This window comes from Lynx canadensis, chromosome F1 (genome assembly GCF_007474595.2).
Source record: "Lynx canadensis isolate LIC74 chromosome F1, mLynCan4.pri.v2, whole genome shotgun sequence".
Lineage (NCBI taxonomy): Eukaryota > Metazoa > Chordata > Mammalia > Carnivora > Felidae > Lynx > Lynx canadensis.
In genome coordinates this window covers 12355670-12371550 of record NC_044319.2, presented here as the reverse complement: position 1 = coordinate 12371550, position 15881 = coordinate 12355670, and the positions used below count along the sequence as shown (strand labels likewise).

Here is a 15881-nt window from a genome sequence, read left to right as displayed (position 1 = left end):
ACACTATAAGAAACACATGTTAGAAAATATGAAAGTGAAAGCATAGCTTTCCTAAGGTAACTTCTTTGAAGGAGACCTTTGTTTACATGTCACGCCATAGGGTTTTTTTGAAGACTAAGGAATTAAGTATTTATGGTACCTACCAAGTGCTAGTGCATAGTAAGTGTCTCTAACCTAGTCTATCTATTTAAAATGTACTCTCAGTACCTTATTGTCAAAGTTCACAGTATTAAGACCACTTCCATTTGATTTTTCTTGTCAGTGTTTTCTCCCCAGTTCAATTTCTGTGAAGCCATTGAATCTGAAGTGAGTACTTTTTAAATAGTTATTCTGACGAATATAACATGTTGAAAATGGAAGGAATGGGACAGAAAAGATCTGCTGATTTAAAATTTTTACAAAAGCATCAAGGAATACTACTTAGATCCAATGCTTTCATCCATGCCTTGAGATTGTAAAGATTGCTAGAGTGCTTTTGCCCAGTGTTTTGGTGTCCAAAAGCCGGGATTTTTGTTGATGTCAATGATATCTAAATATGTCTTGTTGTCTTTTGTCACATAATTAGGAACTATTAAAATATTTCACTATAATTTTAACTACTTTATCATGATTTTGACTATACTTAAATTTTTAAGTGAAGATTTATTATGTAATTATTTCCTTTTCCCGTTTTTAAATTTAGATTAATGATCAACATTATTTGATATAATTTTAAACAGAATGAAAGAAACTTGATATTTAAGAAGGCTGGTATAGACTTATATTAGGTCAACATATGATTTATATTAAAATGTTTGGGATATTAAAAATAGCTCTCTGCACAATGCATAGAAATTGAGAATCTGAAATTGAGAACCAATGCTATTGTAATAATTTTCATACAATCCCAACAATGGCAGCATGGGAAAATAAGTCAAATTTGACTTGGTCCTTTTAGATTCTCTCTGAGAACATATTATTCTGTATTTTTTTCTACATTTTAAATGTATCCTCTTTTCCCCTTGAGAAAAATAGTAAGTAGCACCAATGAGTAGAAGATTAGGGTTAACCTCTGTCTTTGCAATTGCTGTGAAACTTGATAAAATTTTTTTCGGCATTGTAATCAGTGCTGCAAAGAATGTCATTTGCTTGTGTACATGTGTGCTAGAGTTTCTTGGAGGAAACACCCGGCTTCTGTTTCAAATACAATTTTAACAAAGATCGGCTGTAAATATTGGAGATCAAGAAGTTTTTCTTCACTGCCTTTTTTGGATTCATTGCGGTTTCTCTGTTAATTTGAGTTTTCTGTTTTTCCTCTGTTTCCCCCTACTTATTTGTAGGAGTTAAACCCAATTTCAACATGTATTCTCTCCAGTTTTAAAGGACTGTATTCTTCTACTTGTAAGTCTAACGTCCCCACTTGCATCTTCCATGGTATGTGATAGTGTAATAATTCACCTCATTTTTGTAACATTTTTCTAACATTTGAAACTGAATTATTATTTTAACTATTGCGTTTTAAAAACTAGTACTTATTCAAGACTTAGAATATGTTGACCTATTCCCTGTTTGCTATTTTTTTTCTTGAATTCCATTTCTCTATCTCTCTGAGTTTCCTTTCATAATTACGTTCTCTTATACTGCTAAATGAGTATCTATGAATAATAAAATATATCTGAAAATAACTAGCATGTTCTCTTTAATAATCATTTAGCAGAATATGGAGTTTTAGATTGCCAATTATTTTTCTCCACAATTCAAAGGTATTTTTCCGCTGTCTTCTTGCCTGAATTGATGACAGTGTGCCGTCTGTAGTCTGCTAATTATTGATAGCTGTCAGTGTCTGATGACAATTTACTCTTTTTTCCCTTATAAATGACTTGATATTTTGGCCAATAAGACCAGAGGAGCATTTCTGTATTTTTAAAGCCAAATAGCTTTATTAGAATTTGAGTTGGTATTCATCATCCTTGCTTGATTTCTCCAAGTATCATATGTGATCTTTCAGTATATAGTTTTGTCTTTTTTTTCCCCTAATTTCAGGAAAATTTTCTTGAATTTTAGTTTTTAGTATTTGTTCTCTTTTATTAAAAGCTTTTATTGTCTTCTTTGGAATTTCTATTATGTTGGATCTTCTTTGCCTATCTTAAATAATTAGTCATTTTCTAATATTTTCTCTTATTTGTTTTTAAATTTTACAAGTTTTCTTCCTTTTTAGCTTCCATTCCTCTCGGAGTTTTATCTGTTTTTATTTACTCATGTGTTACTATAAATTTAGTTCTTATATATCTGGAATTATTTTTACCTTTATTTTTGGTTCTTTCCTGAATTATTTCATTTCTTTGAGTTCTCTAACATTGATATATATTGTTCCTATACATATATTCTACTTCCTTACATTCTTTTATTTCTTTTTGAAGTATTGGGTTACACCTTTCATCTTTTATGTGAAAATGTTATATTTTTCTCATAATCATCTACAAAATATGACTGTGATTCTTTTCTGTTGTTATTTTTATGTGAAATTAATTTTCTGGAACTTTTAGGTGGGCCAGCTCTCTCAGGAAAGCTTAACAGATAGCTGTGTGGCTCTGGAGCTCCCTCTTCAGTTATTTTCATGAAGATATTTTCAAAAAGATGTCCTTGTACTTTCTGAGACTTACTGGTTCTGTTTTCCTTACCCTTTTTTATTTAGTGTTTTTTTTCTTTCTTATTTCTATTAATGAAATGAAATGAAATGTTAAATGTTTATGGTCAGCTTTTATTGATGACTCAATTTTAAAACTTGAAGTTAGATTTCCCGGGGCAATTTGAATTTAGAGAAATGTGAGATTTTTCTAATATCCTTGAATAGGCTCAATCTCAAACACAATTTGCATCTTTAACCACTTTTATTCAGAGGCTCCAGCGTATCTCATAGATCTGATGCATGATAAAAATAATGAAATCCGAAAGGTCTGTGATAATACTTTAGATATTATAGCGGTAAGTAATTCTTCTTCTTATGCAAAGTGTAATAATAGTCTTTATTTGGTAGAAAAGAAAACTCTGTACATCTTTTTAGAATTTGGCATTTAATATAAATGCAAATTTGTATTTTGATGGGTCTCTGAAAATACAGTGATATTAAATTCATATTTTAATCATTAAAAAAAGATTAAAGGCTTTCAGCCTTTAGGCTCCTTGAAGAGGTCTACATGTCTCTCAGAATCATTTGTTTTTCAGAGAAGTTATTACATTGGAGCAGGGGTTTGATGAGAATTTCTACCAGAATTTAATAGTCAGTTTTGCAGTTTGACCCTTAAACTTTTTTAATAAGACAAATGTTATATCAGTTATTTTTTCAGTGCTTTGATTTTTGTCATATGCATACACTTGTTTTGCCAGTTGCTTTGGAATGATGAAACATACAAAAATCATGTTATTCATGACCTTAGAAGTTTTGAAAGGATGTATAACTGAAGGAATATAATCAGAAGGGTGATCTGAGTCCTGGATTAGAAACTTGCTCTCTGTACAGACTTTTTTCAGAAGTCATGCTCCTGCTGACCACCTAGTCTTCTGCCTGGACTTGGGCCTTGCACTGGGATGTGCCATACACTAGATTACTTTAAATGTTTTCACCTGTGGCATACACAAAGTGCTTCCTTCTTTGAACTGGATTTATACCTTCTATTTTGGCTCACTTGATAAGAAGTTTCTTGAATATACCCTATTCAGTAGTTTTCAAAGTTTCACTTAAGCTTTTTAAATGATCAGAATAACATTTTTAATGTTTGTTTGTTTGTTTTGTTTTGAGAGAGAGAGAGAGAACACATGGAAGCAGGGAGCGGGGAGGGGTGGGGAAGAGAATCCTAAGCAGGCTCAAGCATGCTCCAGGCTGTCAGCGCAGAGACCAATGCAGGGCTGTCTCATGAACCTTGAGATCATGGCCTGAGCCAAAATCAATAGTCGCACGCTTAACCGACTGAGCCACCCTGGCCCGCCTTAGAATAACATTTTAAAGAATCAGTTAACAACTTTAGTAGAAGTCCTCTAAGTTGGCATTTATGCTAGTGATTTCATTATGAAATCAGACAGTCACTATCAGGTACTTCCTTGCCAATTTCCTGGATTTTATTTCAAAATTCATCTTATTTGATGTCATCTATTTTTCGGATTGGACTGAGTATATCATTACTGGCTTAAAACTAAATGAGTATGTTGACATTTTTAGCTTTGATCTCTAAATTAAAATAAGGAAACTTTGCATATTAAATCCTTATTCCAGTAAGGTGTTTCATACATGTAGACCCCTGGTGACAGGGTTTATGAATAGAGAATATTTATTTTCCTAGGGAATAATTTCATGGCTCATATACTATTTTCTAGTAGATCACTAAATTTAGTGTTGTGTATAAAGTAGGTAGTGTAAGAAAAAATTTCCTCAAGTTCTATTTGTGATTATCTTACCTTAAGCAATGAAGAAGGGAAAGAGATGTCAGTTTGTTAGAGAATGCCTTTAGCATACTTTTAAAATGGTCTTATTTGAGAAAAGTAGATGGAAGGCAGTAATGTTTAGATATGTTTGGTATAGAAAGTAAATTTGTGATAGTTCCAAAATGCCAGCTCAGTCTCATTATTAAAAAATTCAGTATAAAATATGAATATAAAAACATTCCCAATAATTTCTAAACTCTGGGCTGAAATCTCTCATCTTTTTTTTTTTAATTTAAATCCAAGTTAGTTAATATATTAATATATAATGATTTCAGGAATAGAATTCCATGTAAAGTCTCTCATCTTAAACGGGAATTTTCCCCACCCTGTGTCTACTACCTTTCTTTTCTATTCTAGATGGCTGTCCTAGCTCTCTCTTTCTCTCTAGAACCAATGTTTTGAAAAAACTGTCTCCATATTACTTCCTTCATTTCTTCAGTTCCCCTCATCCACCTTTCAACCTATATGAATTCTAGCTTCTGCCTCCTTTGTTGCACTGATATGGTGCTCACTAAAGTCACCTGGCCTTCATTTTTCTAAATCCAATGAACATTTTTAATCTTCATTTTACTTTGTTGATCTTACTGTCCTTAAAGGAACTTATAAATCCTAGTCAGAGTTAAAAATGTAAAATCACAAAGAAAATTATTTTAGGTTATTATATTGTTGGTAAGGCCTCTAAAGAAGAACAATCAATAAAATGAAACTGCTGATATATCAGCTACCTATATATGGCTCCCTAAGATGCCATCTGATCACTTGACTTAGTATAACAAAAATTTGAATAAGTATTCTGAAGGTTCACCTAATCACTCTATGACTCTCTACACGAGATTTAACAAAGTAAGTACTTGATATGATGCCAAGTAATTTTGGACTGTTTCATTTCACACATTGGGAAACTTTAGTCTAAAAAGATATTTAGAAATAATAAACTTATTAAACAGAATATTTAAAGATATTTGTGTGTGAATTATATGATTTAAAAGTCCTGCTCTGCTACCCAACTTCATCATATTCACAGCTGAGTTTCTTAGAAGAAAAGAAGTAGTCTAATATAGATGATAAAAGGGCTAGAAACACCCCGCATCCTGCTGGAAGAATGTTTCCTTACGTTTCTGCTACTATACACGTATAAGTGTCCAGGCCCTGGTTCAGTTTTGGCTTGATAGTAAGGAACTGCACCATTTCTCAGAACTTTTTCTCCCCTTCTCAGTTGGGTAAGGGTTCTGATCTTCAACTTTGACCTCTATGATGTGACAACTTGGTCTAATAGAGTATTGCATCTAGAATACAACTAATTCTAGTTCTTTCACTTACTGAATAATCTCAGACATTTTATAACTTTTTGAAGATTCAGTTTACAATGACACTTTTGAGGATTAGTGAGTTATTGTTAGGGTTAGAGAAAATACATATGAAGCATCTGCTACATGATGGTCACTCTCTGTTTTGTTCAAACTAGACCAAAACTCAGACCTAGTTGAGAAGTTAATTTTTTTGTGTGTTTATTTTTGAGAGAAAGCAAGTGTACGTGTGCGTGCACATACACATGGGGGAGGAGCAGAGAGAGAGGGAGACAGAGAATCCCAAACAGGCTCCAGCTGTCAGCACAGAACCCGATGCGGGCGTCAAACTCACAAGCCATGAGATCATGGCCTGAGCCAAAATCAGGAGTTGGATACCTAACTGACTGAGCTGCCCAGGTGCCCCGAGAAGTTTATATGTTGATTAAATTCATGGACCAACATTTTCTTTCCTTGGTACGGTTAATTATCTATGTTATTTTCTGTCCATTTAAATATTTTAAATGGTATTGGAAAATAATCTGTTCACTGTTTGGATTTTAACTGTGGAAAATTATTTGGAGTATGTTTTTGGCCAGATATATTAATATTACTATTTATATTTTAAGATTATTCTACAAAATGGCTGAATTTGGCATTTTAAAGCTCCATGTCACAGCAATTCTAAATAGGGTAATTAACCAAAAGGCCTTGATTAGGACAGTGTGGTAAACAGGAATCTGCCTCTTCTAGTGTAGAAGTGCCTTATCTGTTAAATTACCCACATTCTGAATCTGCAGTAACTTATTTTAATTTGGACTCAGTTTATCGGCTAACCTCAGACCAGAGTGACACTCCTACCTGTCTAGGCCTCCTTATTTGGGAGAAATTTGAGGAGTGGGCTTTTTTAATGCATCAGTAAAATGACAGCTTCTCAGGTTCACTTGAGACATAGCTGCCAGTCCGGTTCTTTGAGCTCAGACTCTATTACTGATCATGACTCAGGGTGCTATTTGCTTGTCCTGAATCTTTTTCAAGAGTAAAACGAGGAAATTGGCTTAATTCAAAACAGGAGAAACTTTGATTAGACACAGCAAAGATGATGAAACACTAGAAATAAGCTGCCAAGGGAGAATGTGAAGCCTCCATCCAGTAAGCATTAGTAATAACTACATAACCAACTTTCTGAAATAGTTAGAAACCTGCCTAGAATGGGAGTGGATGATCTCTTAAGATTCTTTTCACCACTAGGCTTTTGATATCCTAGTGTTCTCAGCATGGCTGTGTTCTAGAACAATAATAAATCAAAAAAAAAGAAAAGAAAAAGAATGAGAACATTTGTAGTTTAAGGCAATTTATCTTTAAGAAAACAAACTTCATTTTTACTCAGAACAACATGGAATAGTTAAGAAAAATTCGATACCTTGTGGTGCTTGGGGAAATATGCCTTCTGCTGTAAAGAACTTGTCCCCCAAGTTATGGAAATGTTACATTAGTGATGATTTGTTTAATGAATTTGGGCCTAATCCCTCAATTAGCAACTTAAAACAGATGTGGGGTGGTAGTACTCTTTGTACCTGGAGGGTTATATGGTTGGTGATGTGGTCTCTATGGCCTCACGAGCAAGTTGTCACCTGTCCGACTAGGCCTTACATGTAGCTTTGGGAGGCAGGGATTGGAGTAGCTGCAGTGAGTAGGGACACGAGGAGAGGAGCCTAGCTTCGTTTTCCAAGGGGATATATGGCAGTTGATCGTTGTCTCTTCTCTTCCAAGCCTTGGGAATCCTGAAGGGAAGAACAGAACCCTCTACACATAGAGAGCTTCTAAAACCCCAATTAGATTTTTATCCTTAAGTACTTCCTCAACTTTGCGTGAAGCATTTGAGGACCTCAGGAATTCTTTCCCAGTTGGTAAAAAAAAAAAAAAATCCCTCCCCTGACATTATTGGGTTGTAAAACATTTAATACATGTTTATTAAGGACCTACTGTGTCAAAACACTAAGGCACTGGGAATATAAAACTCAGCAACACAAAGTCCCTAGAATACAAAAGTTTACATCCTAGACTCTAGAGAATACAGGGTACTGTCATCCAGAGGTGAACTTGCCTTCCAGAAGCGGTACACTCTATGGCCCTATCAAAAGATGTTCTGCACTAATGGTACATTGTATCTACAAGGTGTTTATGGGAAAAGGGATGTCCCTAGGTTCTCTGGTAAAGGATTAATGTCTGTTGTCTTTCTGACCAGCCACAGGCCCCTGTGATCTGATACTAACACAAGTTTGTGTCACTGAGATTTTGAAGGACAGCCCTTTCTCTTTTAGTAAGTCTGTGATCATGGGCAAATTGTGTATATTTTAGTAACCTGGAATTAATATCTAGTTTTGGTATTTTAAACTTGAAAAATTAGGTGCTGTCTTTATTCCTGGATAGTCAAAATTATATTTAATAAGACTGGTGTTTTAAAATGAGATAAACCATTGTAGGTTTACATATAAACTCTAAGACATCAATTGGTATGGTCCCCACAAAAATTGCCAGGCCAGCCTGTGTCCTACAGAAGTTTATTAATCTTGCCAGCAAGGGAAAGCAGTTTAAAAAGATGTCTTATGACATCTTGGAAGGGACAGTTGGAGAAACTTTCATAGGATTAGATTAGGATTAGATTTCATAGGATTAGATTAGAACCGGGTTAGAACTCAGGTTATTTCAGGGCAGGCTTTCAAAAGCAGGGAATGGGTGGGGATTGGGTAAAATGGGTAGACAGCAGTCAGTTTTAATTGACTTACAGGTTGAGTATGGGCACAGAGCAGAGAATTTTTAAGTGAGTAGTTGACAGAAAACTACTGAGGTGTTCTTTCCAGAACAGGTGGAGTTGGTTCTTGCTTCTTTTATAGTTTTGGTACCAGTTTTCATTGGCTCGGATTTGTAAGTGAGATTTTTTATTTCTCAATTCTATATAATCAAATTGGGTTTAGAGAGATAAGTTTGGTTAGCCCTCTTTTGGAGTTCATTTTTATATTGTATAAACCTGAAAGGCATAAATTTAGGATGTTCTTCTAGCTCGTTAGAATATAGAGTATATATATGTATGATATGAATGTGATCGTATGTATATGAATGTATATGTATTCCTTGCTAGCTTTATGCATGTTGTTGCTTTATTGTGTGTGGTTTTCTTTTGATTGGCAATACTGGATTCAAAAGAACCCAAGCATAGTACAAAAGATAAAAATCATGATTTCTTAATTAAATAAATTTCATTTAGTTCTATCTTTAACTTTGTGGCCTGACTGAACATGATATTTGAAATGATATTGCACAGATGAGCCTCCCCAGCACTTTGAACAGAGGTCAAAGAGAGCATTATATTTGAGGTCTGGTTAGAAAATGTCATTCACAGTCAAGACTAAAGGACAAACTTGGGATAGTACTGTTGAGAAGTAGGTAGTATGTGCCTAAAAGTCAACAGTTCTGTTATGTATGTGTTTAATTATGTGTATATCTATATTTACTTATCCTATACATATCATTGGGGTAAGTATTTTCTACGATATAAAAGGCATCTGTTTAGCGACTATTACCTTAACCTTAATGAGCAACTAAATTACTCTAGATCTGCTTTAATTTAGTATGAAGAAGTGTATTAAATAAACCATATTACATTCTCAATTAGGGGGCTGTCACATTAAAGGAGAAAGGAAAATCTGTTTTCCATCAGCTGTGTTAGAACACAAAGCAGATCTATGTAGCTCTATGTTATCCTATAGTGTGTTAATCAGATACAAGGTGTGACGGAAGCCAGTTACAAAGAGTTTTTCTGATAGTGAACAGGCTCTGATAATAGGCTGGGTGAGGCTTCACAATGTTTCTATGGTTAAGTAGTAAACAAAATGATGTAGGACTTCAAAAAGGATGGCACATTCCATTTAAAATCAAACCATAAGTCTTTCATGACACGTAGTTTTTATGGAAACTGAGTGCTTAAGATCATGTCAGGAGCTGAGAAGAAAATAAAAAAGCATGTGTACCTTTAAATACAAGACAAACTCAAGTCTCAGAGCAAGGCTATCAGGGTACCCTTTTTGTGAAAAGAAGTATTTCAAAAATGAAGAAAAAATAACTGTATTCCTGGTGTATTTCCACAACAGCTTGATAAATTTTTATGACGTATCTTGGCTGTGGTTGAGCAGTAACATCCCTGAATTCCCAGTTATTTCCTGACAATGGGGGAAGGGGATATTTAAGAGGGAAGGGGATTTGGGTGAGAGGAGTTAGGAAGAATAGATTTTAATTGATATATGTTGAATTTATTAAATGTTTGACACTGGATATTCATTTAGAGTTGATATTTAATTTTTAAAAATAAACTCCTTAGACTTCCAGTATTCTTCAGTTTGGGGGGATAATTATTTCAAAAGCTTTATGAAATAAGTGTATTAATCATACATTTTTTTGTTTATAGAATGTTAGAACTTTAGTAAATCTTACCTAGATTTGTTTCATTTTAGAAATGAAGAATCTGAGACCAAAAGGTATTAAAATGCCTTTAGAAGGTTGTTCGTATCAGACCTGGAAATAGAACCCAAGTCCCCTGATTCCTAATCCACTGTTCTTTGTTCTATACCATACCGTATACCATCAATTCCTATAAATTCAGACTCCGAGACACAAAGGAACTGGCTTTGCCATGGCTGTTGAACTCTACTCATTGAGGTTAGATACAGAAGATAGCTAAGTGCTGATCCATTGGAGCATGATAAAGCTTTTACTGGTTTTCACTAAAATGGGAGAGAGAGGAATTAAAAAAATAGTGAGAGGAGGTCCAGGGAGGGGCACACAGAGAGAGATGTTAGGGCTGGGGAGCTGTTACAAATATAAGGTTGTTAACATGTTTTGTCTTGGATAGGTAGATCTTCATTTTCAGATTGTCTTTCTTACATTTATAGTCTTAAAATGGTCTTTCTTCTCTAAGTCAATAATAGGTAGTAGTTGATTTACATATAACATCAGTCCCCCAAATTTGTTTTTGAAACTTTTCTGAAATCTAAAACTCTTGGGACCACTGTCCAAGCCTATTAATTTAGTACTAAATAGACTCTCAACAGGCATAAGCTAAAATAATTGATTTTTAAGAAATCTGGAACATAGGGGCGCCTGCCTGGGTGGCTTAGTCCGTTAAGCGTCGACTCTTGATTTTAGCTCAGGTCATGACCTCCTCGTTTTGTGGGTATGAGCCTTGTGTCAGGCTCTGCGCCTACCTAGGTTTCTCCCTCTCTCCCTCTCTCTGCCCCTCCCCTGTTCACACTCTCTCTGTCTCTTTCAAAAATAAATAAATAGATGACAGAGAGAGAGAAGGAAGGAATAGGAAAGGGAAGGAATAGGAAAGGAAAGAAAGGAAAGAAGGAAGGAGGGAGGGAAAGAAGGAAGGAAGGAGGGAAGAGAGGAAGGAAGGGAAGGAGGGAAGAGAGGAAGGAAGGAGGGAAGGAAGGAAGGAAGGAAGGAAGGAAGGAAGGAAGGAAGGAGAGAAGGAAGGAAGGAGAGAAGGAAATAAGGAAAAGAAAGTAATCTGGAACATAAAAATCAGTGTTTCAGAAACATAAAAATCAAAACCCAGCATTTTAGTTGTGAAATAGTACTATCTCATTTTCACTAATGTTGACTATTAAGGAAAAGGAGAAATCAATTATTTAAACAAATACTGTGTTCCTCATTCCATGCTTCATTCCAAGATGCTGTATTTGTTAAACATTCAAATACCTAAGGCCATATTATCACAAACTAGAGAAAACTTTTATGGTACAAGTACTACATATTAATAATGTCTCATACTTAGCTTCTAAATTTTAAAAATACTTTTAAAAAGTATTTCCTAAAGTTAGCTATTAATATTGGACTTAAGAAAGTCATCGAAAACCGATAGTGTATATAGAGTATTAGGATTCTAGCTAGCTAAAGGTATGGGTATTTTTTTCTATAATTTTCAGCTTTCAATAATGAAATAGTTTTATGGTTATAAATATTTCAAAAAGCTATGTTATAACTTCTTGAGATTTTAAGGGCTTGATACTGGTTGGTCAAGGGTTTTTGCCATTTTCTTTGCAATGATCTATGACAAAAAGCCACACATAGTTGCTAACGGTTACCTCATGAAAACTCCTCTTGTCATTGTAGTGGATTCATTATAGTAGGAATCTGTAATCATTGGATCATCTGCAAAACATAGTTTTCTATATCTTAAATGATTAAACAGCTTGGTACAGAATAACATATTTTGTCTCCTGTTTCCTGAGGGAGAAACTGTTGTTTTCTAAAGACCTAAGACAGCCATAGTGTTTTCATTGCGATCCTGTAAACAATAATCTGCACATTAATCATTATGTTAGTAATAGAAAATCGAATCTATAGTTTTATAGTACAAAAATACTTAAAAATTTTTATTTTTAATAAAATGACAGTATAATCTGCATCATTGCTGCTATACTCTTGGGCATTATAATGTTAAGATATGCCTTGGTTCTATGAGTTTATTCACTCATAAAGTGACCAAAGAAATATGGTGAAAACTGTAAAGGAATTCAGATTAACATAAGGTAGTCTAATTACATTTAGTGCTAGGTCTGTGCCAATTCACTGCCTTGGAAAATCAGCTTCCCCAAGACACTAACAAATCAAACTTTAGTATCAAAAGTTAGCTGTAGATGCTTATGGATATTTTTGGTTTGTGTGTATGGACTTCTGTCAAATGGATAGATAGTCTGTGGATAGGTGGTCTTTTTTATTTTAGAAACTAAACCTTGTATGTGTAGGCTCATTAATGAGAACATTGCTCTCAGCTTGAAAGGTGATAAGAGGCTTAAGTTTGCAGGGCATATGTGAAGAAAATAGCATCTTTCTACATTTATTACTGTACTTTTATTAGAATAGGGAAATCTTATGAGGAGCATGTAAAATAGTAATGCCTAGAATAAGCATGATTTTTTTCCCTTGTGCAGAGCATTATTTACTAGATTAAATACACTTTATGGATATGTAATTTACTTTTTAAATTATGTTTATTTTTGTAACATTTCACAGAAATTTGTAAGAGGCAAGTTTTACTCTCAGTGAAATAGCAAACCCCATATTTTAATATGTTTTGAGCACTTGACTAGGTTTTATATCCTGTTCTTACACTAGGAATCCTTAAGCCTGAACCTAAATTAAAACAATCAAGTCATACATCTTTCTGTCATCTTTATTGAACACTTCTTCATTCAGATAATCAAATTTAAAGTATTTCTATCAAAATAAAGTTAGTTTCGGGGTGCCTGGGTGGCTCAGTCAGTCAAGCTTCAGCTTTGGCTCAGGTCATGATCTCTCCGTTCATGAGTTCGAGCCCCACATCAGGCTCTGTGCTGACAGCTCAGAGCCTGGAGCCTGCTTCCGATTCTGTGTCTCCCTCTCTTTCTCTCTCTCTCTCTCTCTCTCTCTCTCTCTCTCTCTCTCTCTCTCTCCCCTTTCCCCACTTATGCTCTGTCTCCCTCTCTCAAAAATAAACATTAAAAATTTTTAAAAAGTAAAGTTAGTTTCATACCTCTTGCCAAGTGAAACAAACTAGTACTCACAAAAGAAACAGTACCTATCAAATTAGCTCCAGTATTTAATGTAGATTTAATAGGATTATAAGGCATAATGATATTATAAGGCATATTCTGGGAGTTTTGATGACCTGTAACTAACTTATCTTTTAGCAAAAAGGCCAATTAGTATGGAGAATTTCTTCCCCAAAATACCATTTTACTTTTTTTTATGCATTAAATTTTTTTACCTTAATGGACAATAAGTTCATCCTTTTTTTTCTGTAAGTATATGTGATCATTCTTCTTAAATCATCTAGCCACTTCTAATATGATAGTAATATATTTTTGCAGCCAACTTTGCAACTAATACATTCACTGTGCTACATAGGGAACCAAAAAGTATACTTGCAAAGTCATGAATTTTAAAGAGGTTCAAAATTATATTTAGCATTTGGGCTAAATTATTTTAAAGCTAATCACACTGCTCATACTACATAATTAGCACAATTTAGTATTCTGTCTAATTTTGGAAACCCAAAGTGAACCACTGAAATTGTAGCCAATGAAACTGCTTGTAACAACTGTGCCATTATTTTTTCAACTCCCTCTTTCCCTAACATCCTTCCATGTACAGCCAGGTCAGAGAGAACATGATTGAGAATATAATGTGTTATGTAATATACTTAACCAGACCAGAGCCACTTCTCTCCCATCACTGCTTGGTCAACAACTCAACACATTCATAGACTCTTAGAACTGAAAGTTGACCGTGGAGTTCATTTATTATATTCTCATTACTGAAGAATCCATTCTACAGTGACCCTGACAAATACTCATTTATCCTCTGCCTTTTTCACATTGCCAGCCCAAGGTTTACAAAGCTGTAATAGCCACAACTAGCAGTGTGCACTTGATCAAGTTAATTCAGTGTTCTGGAGCTCATTTTCTCATTTGTAAAAAGACGATAATTAATAGTACCTAATTAGAGTACCTACCTAATTCAGTTAATTAGGTACTTCAATTAATGTACCTTCTTCAATTAATTAACAGTATTGACTAATATTAAGTGTTTTCAATATAGATTTTCTAAATGCTTTACGTGTATTATGTCATTTTATCAGAAGAACTTACATGTGATCAGTAGATGAATGATTGTATAAATTATCATATTTATATGATACGATATGATCTCACTGTAAGCATATCAACAAGATGGCATTTGGATTTAGAATTTATTGTTTATATCTAAATTGTCAATTTCAAATGTAAGTTAAAATTGTAGATTTAACTCGGAGTAAAAACTTAAGCAATTTAAATATTGAAATTATAACAAGTGGATTAATACATGCTTATTTTTAAAATAAAATACAATAATGTTTATAATCGCTCTTTCATACAATTAAATTTTAAATAATTATATTAGGAAATAGATTGAGAACTAATAGGAATGTTAATATTTAACTATCAAAAAAGAAAGCTTAGGGGCACCTTGGTGGCTCAGTTGATTAAGCCTCCAACTCTTAGTTTCAGCCTGAATCATGCTGTCATGGTTCATGGGATTGAGCACCACGTCAGGCTCTGTGCTGACAGTGACAGTATGGAGGATGCTTTGAATTCTCTCCCTCTCTCTCTTCTCTCTCTCTCTCGCTCTCGCTCTCTCTCTCTGCCCTCACCAACTCACACTTGATCATTTGCGCACTCTCTCAAGATAAATAAATAAACATGAAAACAATTTAAAGAAAGCTTAATAATTAGGACATCCCAGAAATTCCTTCTATGATGACAGTTTTTTACTTGAGCCTCAGCTTTCTATGAAAATTGCTCGTTATTTAACTACAATGTGTATTTGGTCCACCTGTTAATTATCATGGTCATCTTGACTGTTGGAGGACAGTACTATTGCCTGGCACCTTTCCAACTCTTTTAGATAACTATAAACAAAAATGTTAAAGATATGGCAGAGGAATTTAAAACTAAGACTCTAGAGTTATAATGACAAGAAATACCTGAAATCTTTTTTTTTTTTTTTTAATCTATGCCATCAGTGGTACTGTCCATCCATTGTTAAGTGAATACACTAGTCAGAATAACTACAGTCTTTGGGAAAAGTAGGGAGCTAGATAGGTTGATCTGTAGCTAATAATAACTTGCCTATATAACTTGCCTATATCAGAAATGTTCACCAAGGAGGTTCTCTGTGAACAAGTATTATAGATACAGCAGTGAAGAAGCCAGTCTTGCTCCTCGGGAGTTCATGATCAGAGGAGGAGACAGACATTTAAAGAAATAATTATGACTAAATAAGATAATGTTATTTTGTGGTTGAAACAAAATTAAATTCTGTTATTTTAATGGTAAACCATTTCAGTAGTTAGGAGACATTCAAGTGCTTTCTTTCCTATTAAGAAGTATTATCTAAAATAAGGTATCATGAAAGATACCATTTTGATGCTTAACCACCTATCATTAGTGGTAACTAACATTAAAGGTAACTATTGCCACAAATTTCTTTGGGAGCTGAAGTCTGACTGCTTACCTAAATTCTAGTAATAGAGAATTTGTGAAGTTTAAACTT

General features: G+C 34.1%; 1 protein-coding gene across 3 annotated transcripts in view; it reads left to right on the top strand.

Moving 5' to 3' along the window:
* KIFAP3 (kinesin associated protein 3) overlaps window positions 1-15881 on the top strand; it is a 161092-nt gene that overhangs the window by 107901 nt on the left and 37310 nt on the right. For all 3 annotated transcript variants that reach the window (XM_030302531.2, XM_030302533.1, XM_030302532.1), the window contains one exon: window positions 2879-2964. In XM_030302531.2, the coding sequence (XP_030158391.1) occupies window positions 2879-2964 (86 nt within the window). The remainder of the gene's footprint in view (window positions 1-2878; window positions 2965-15881) is intronic.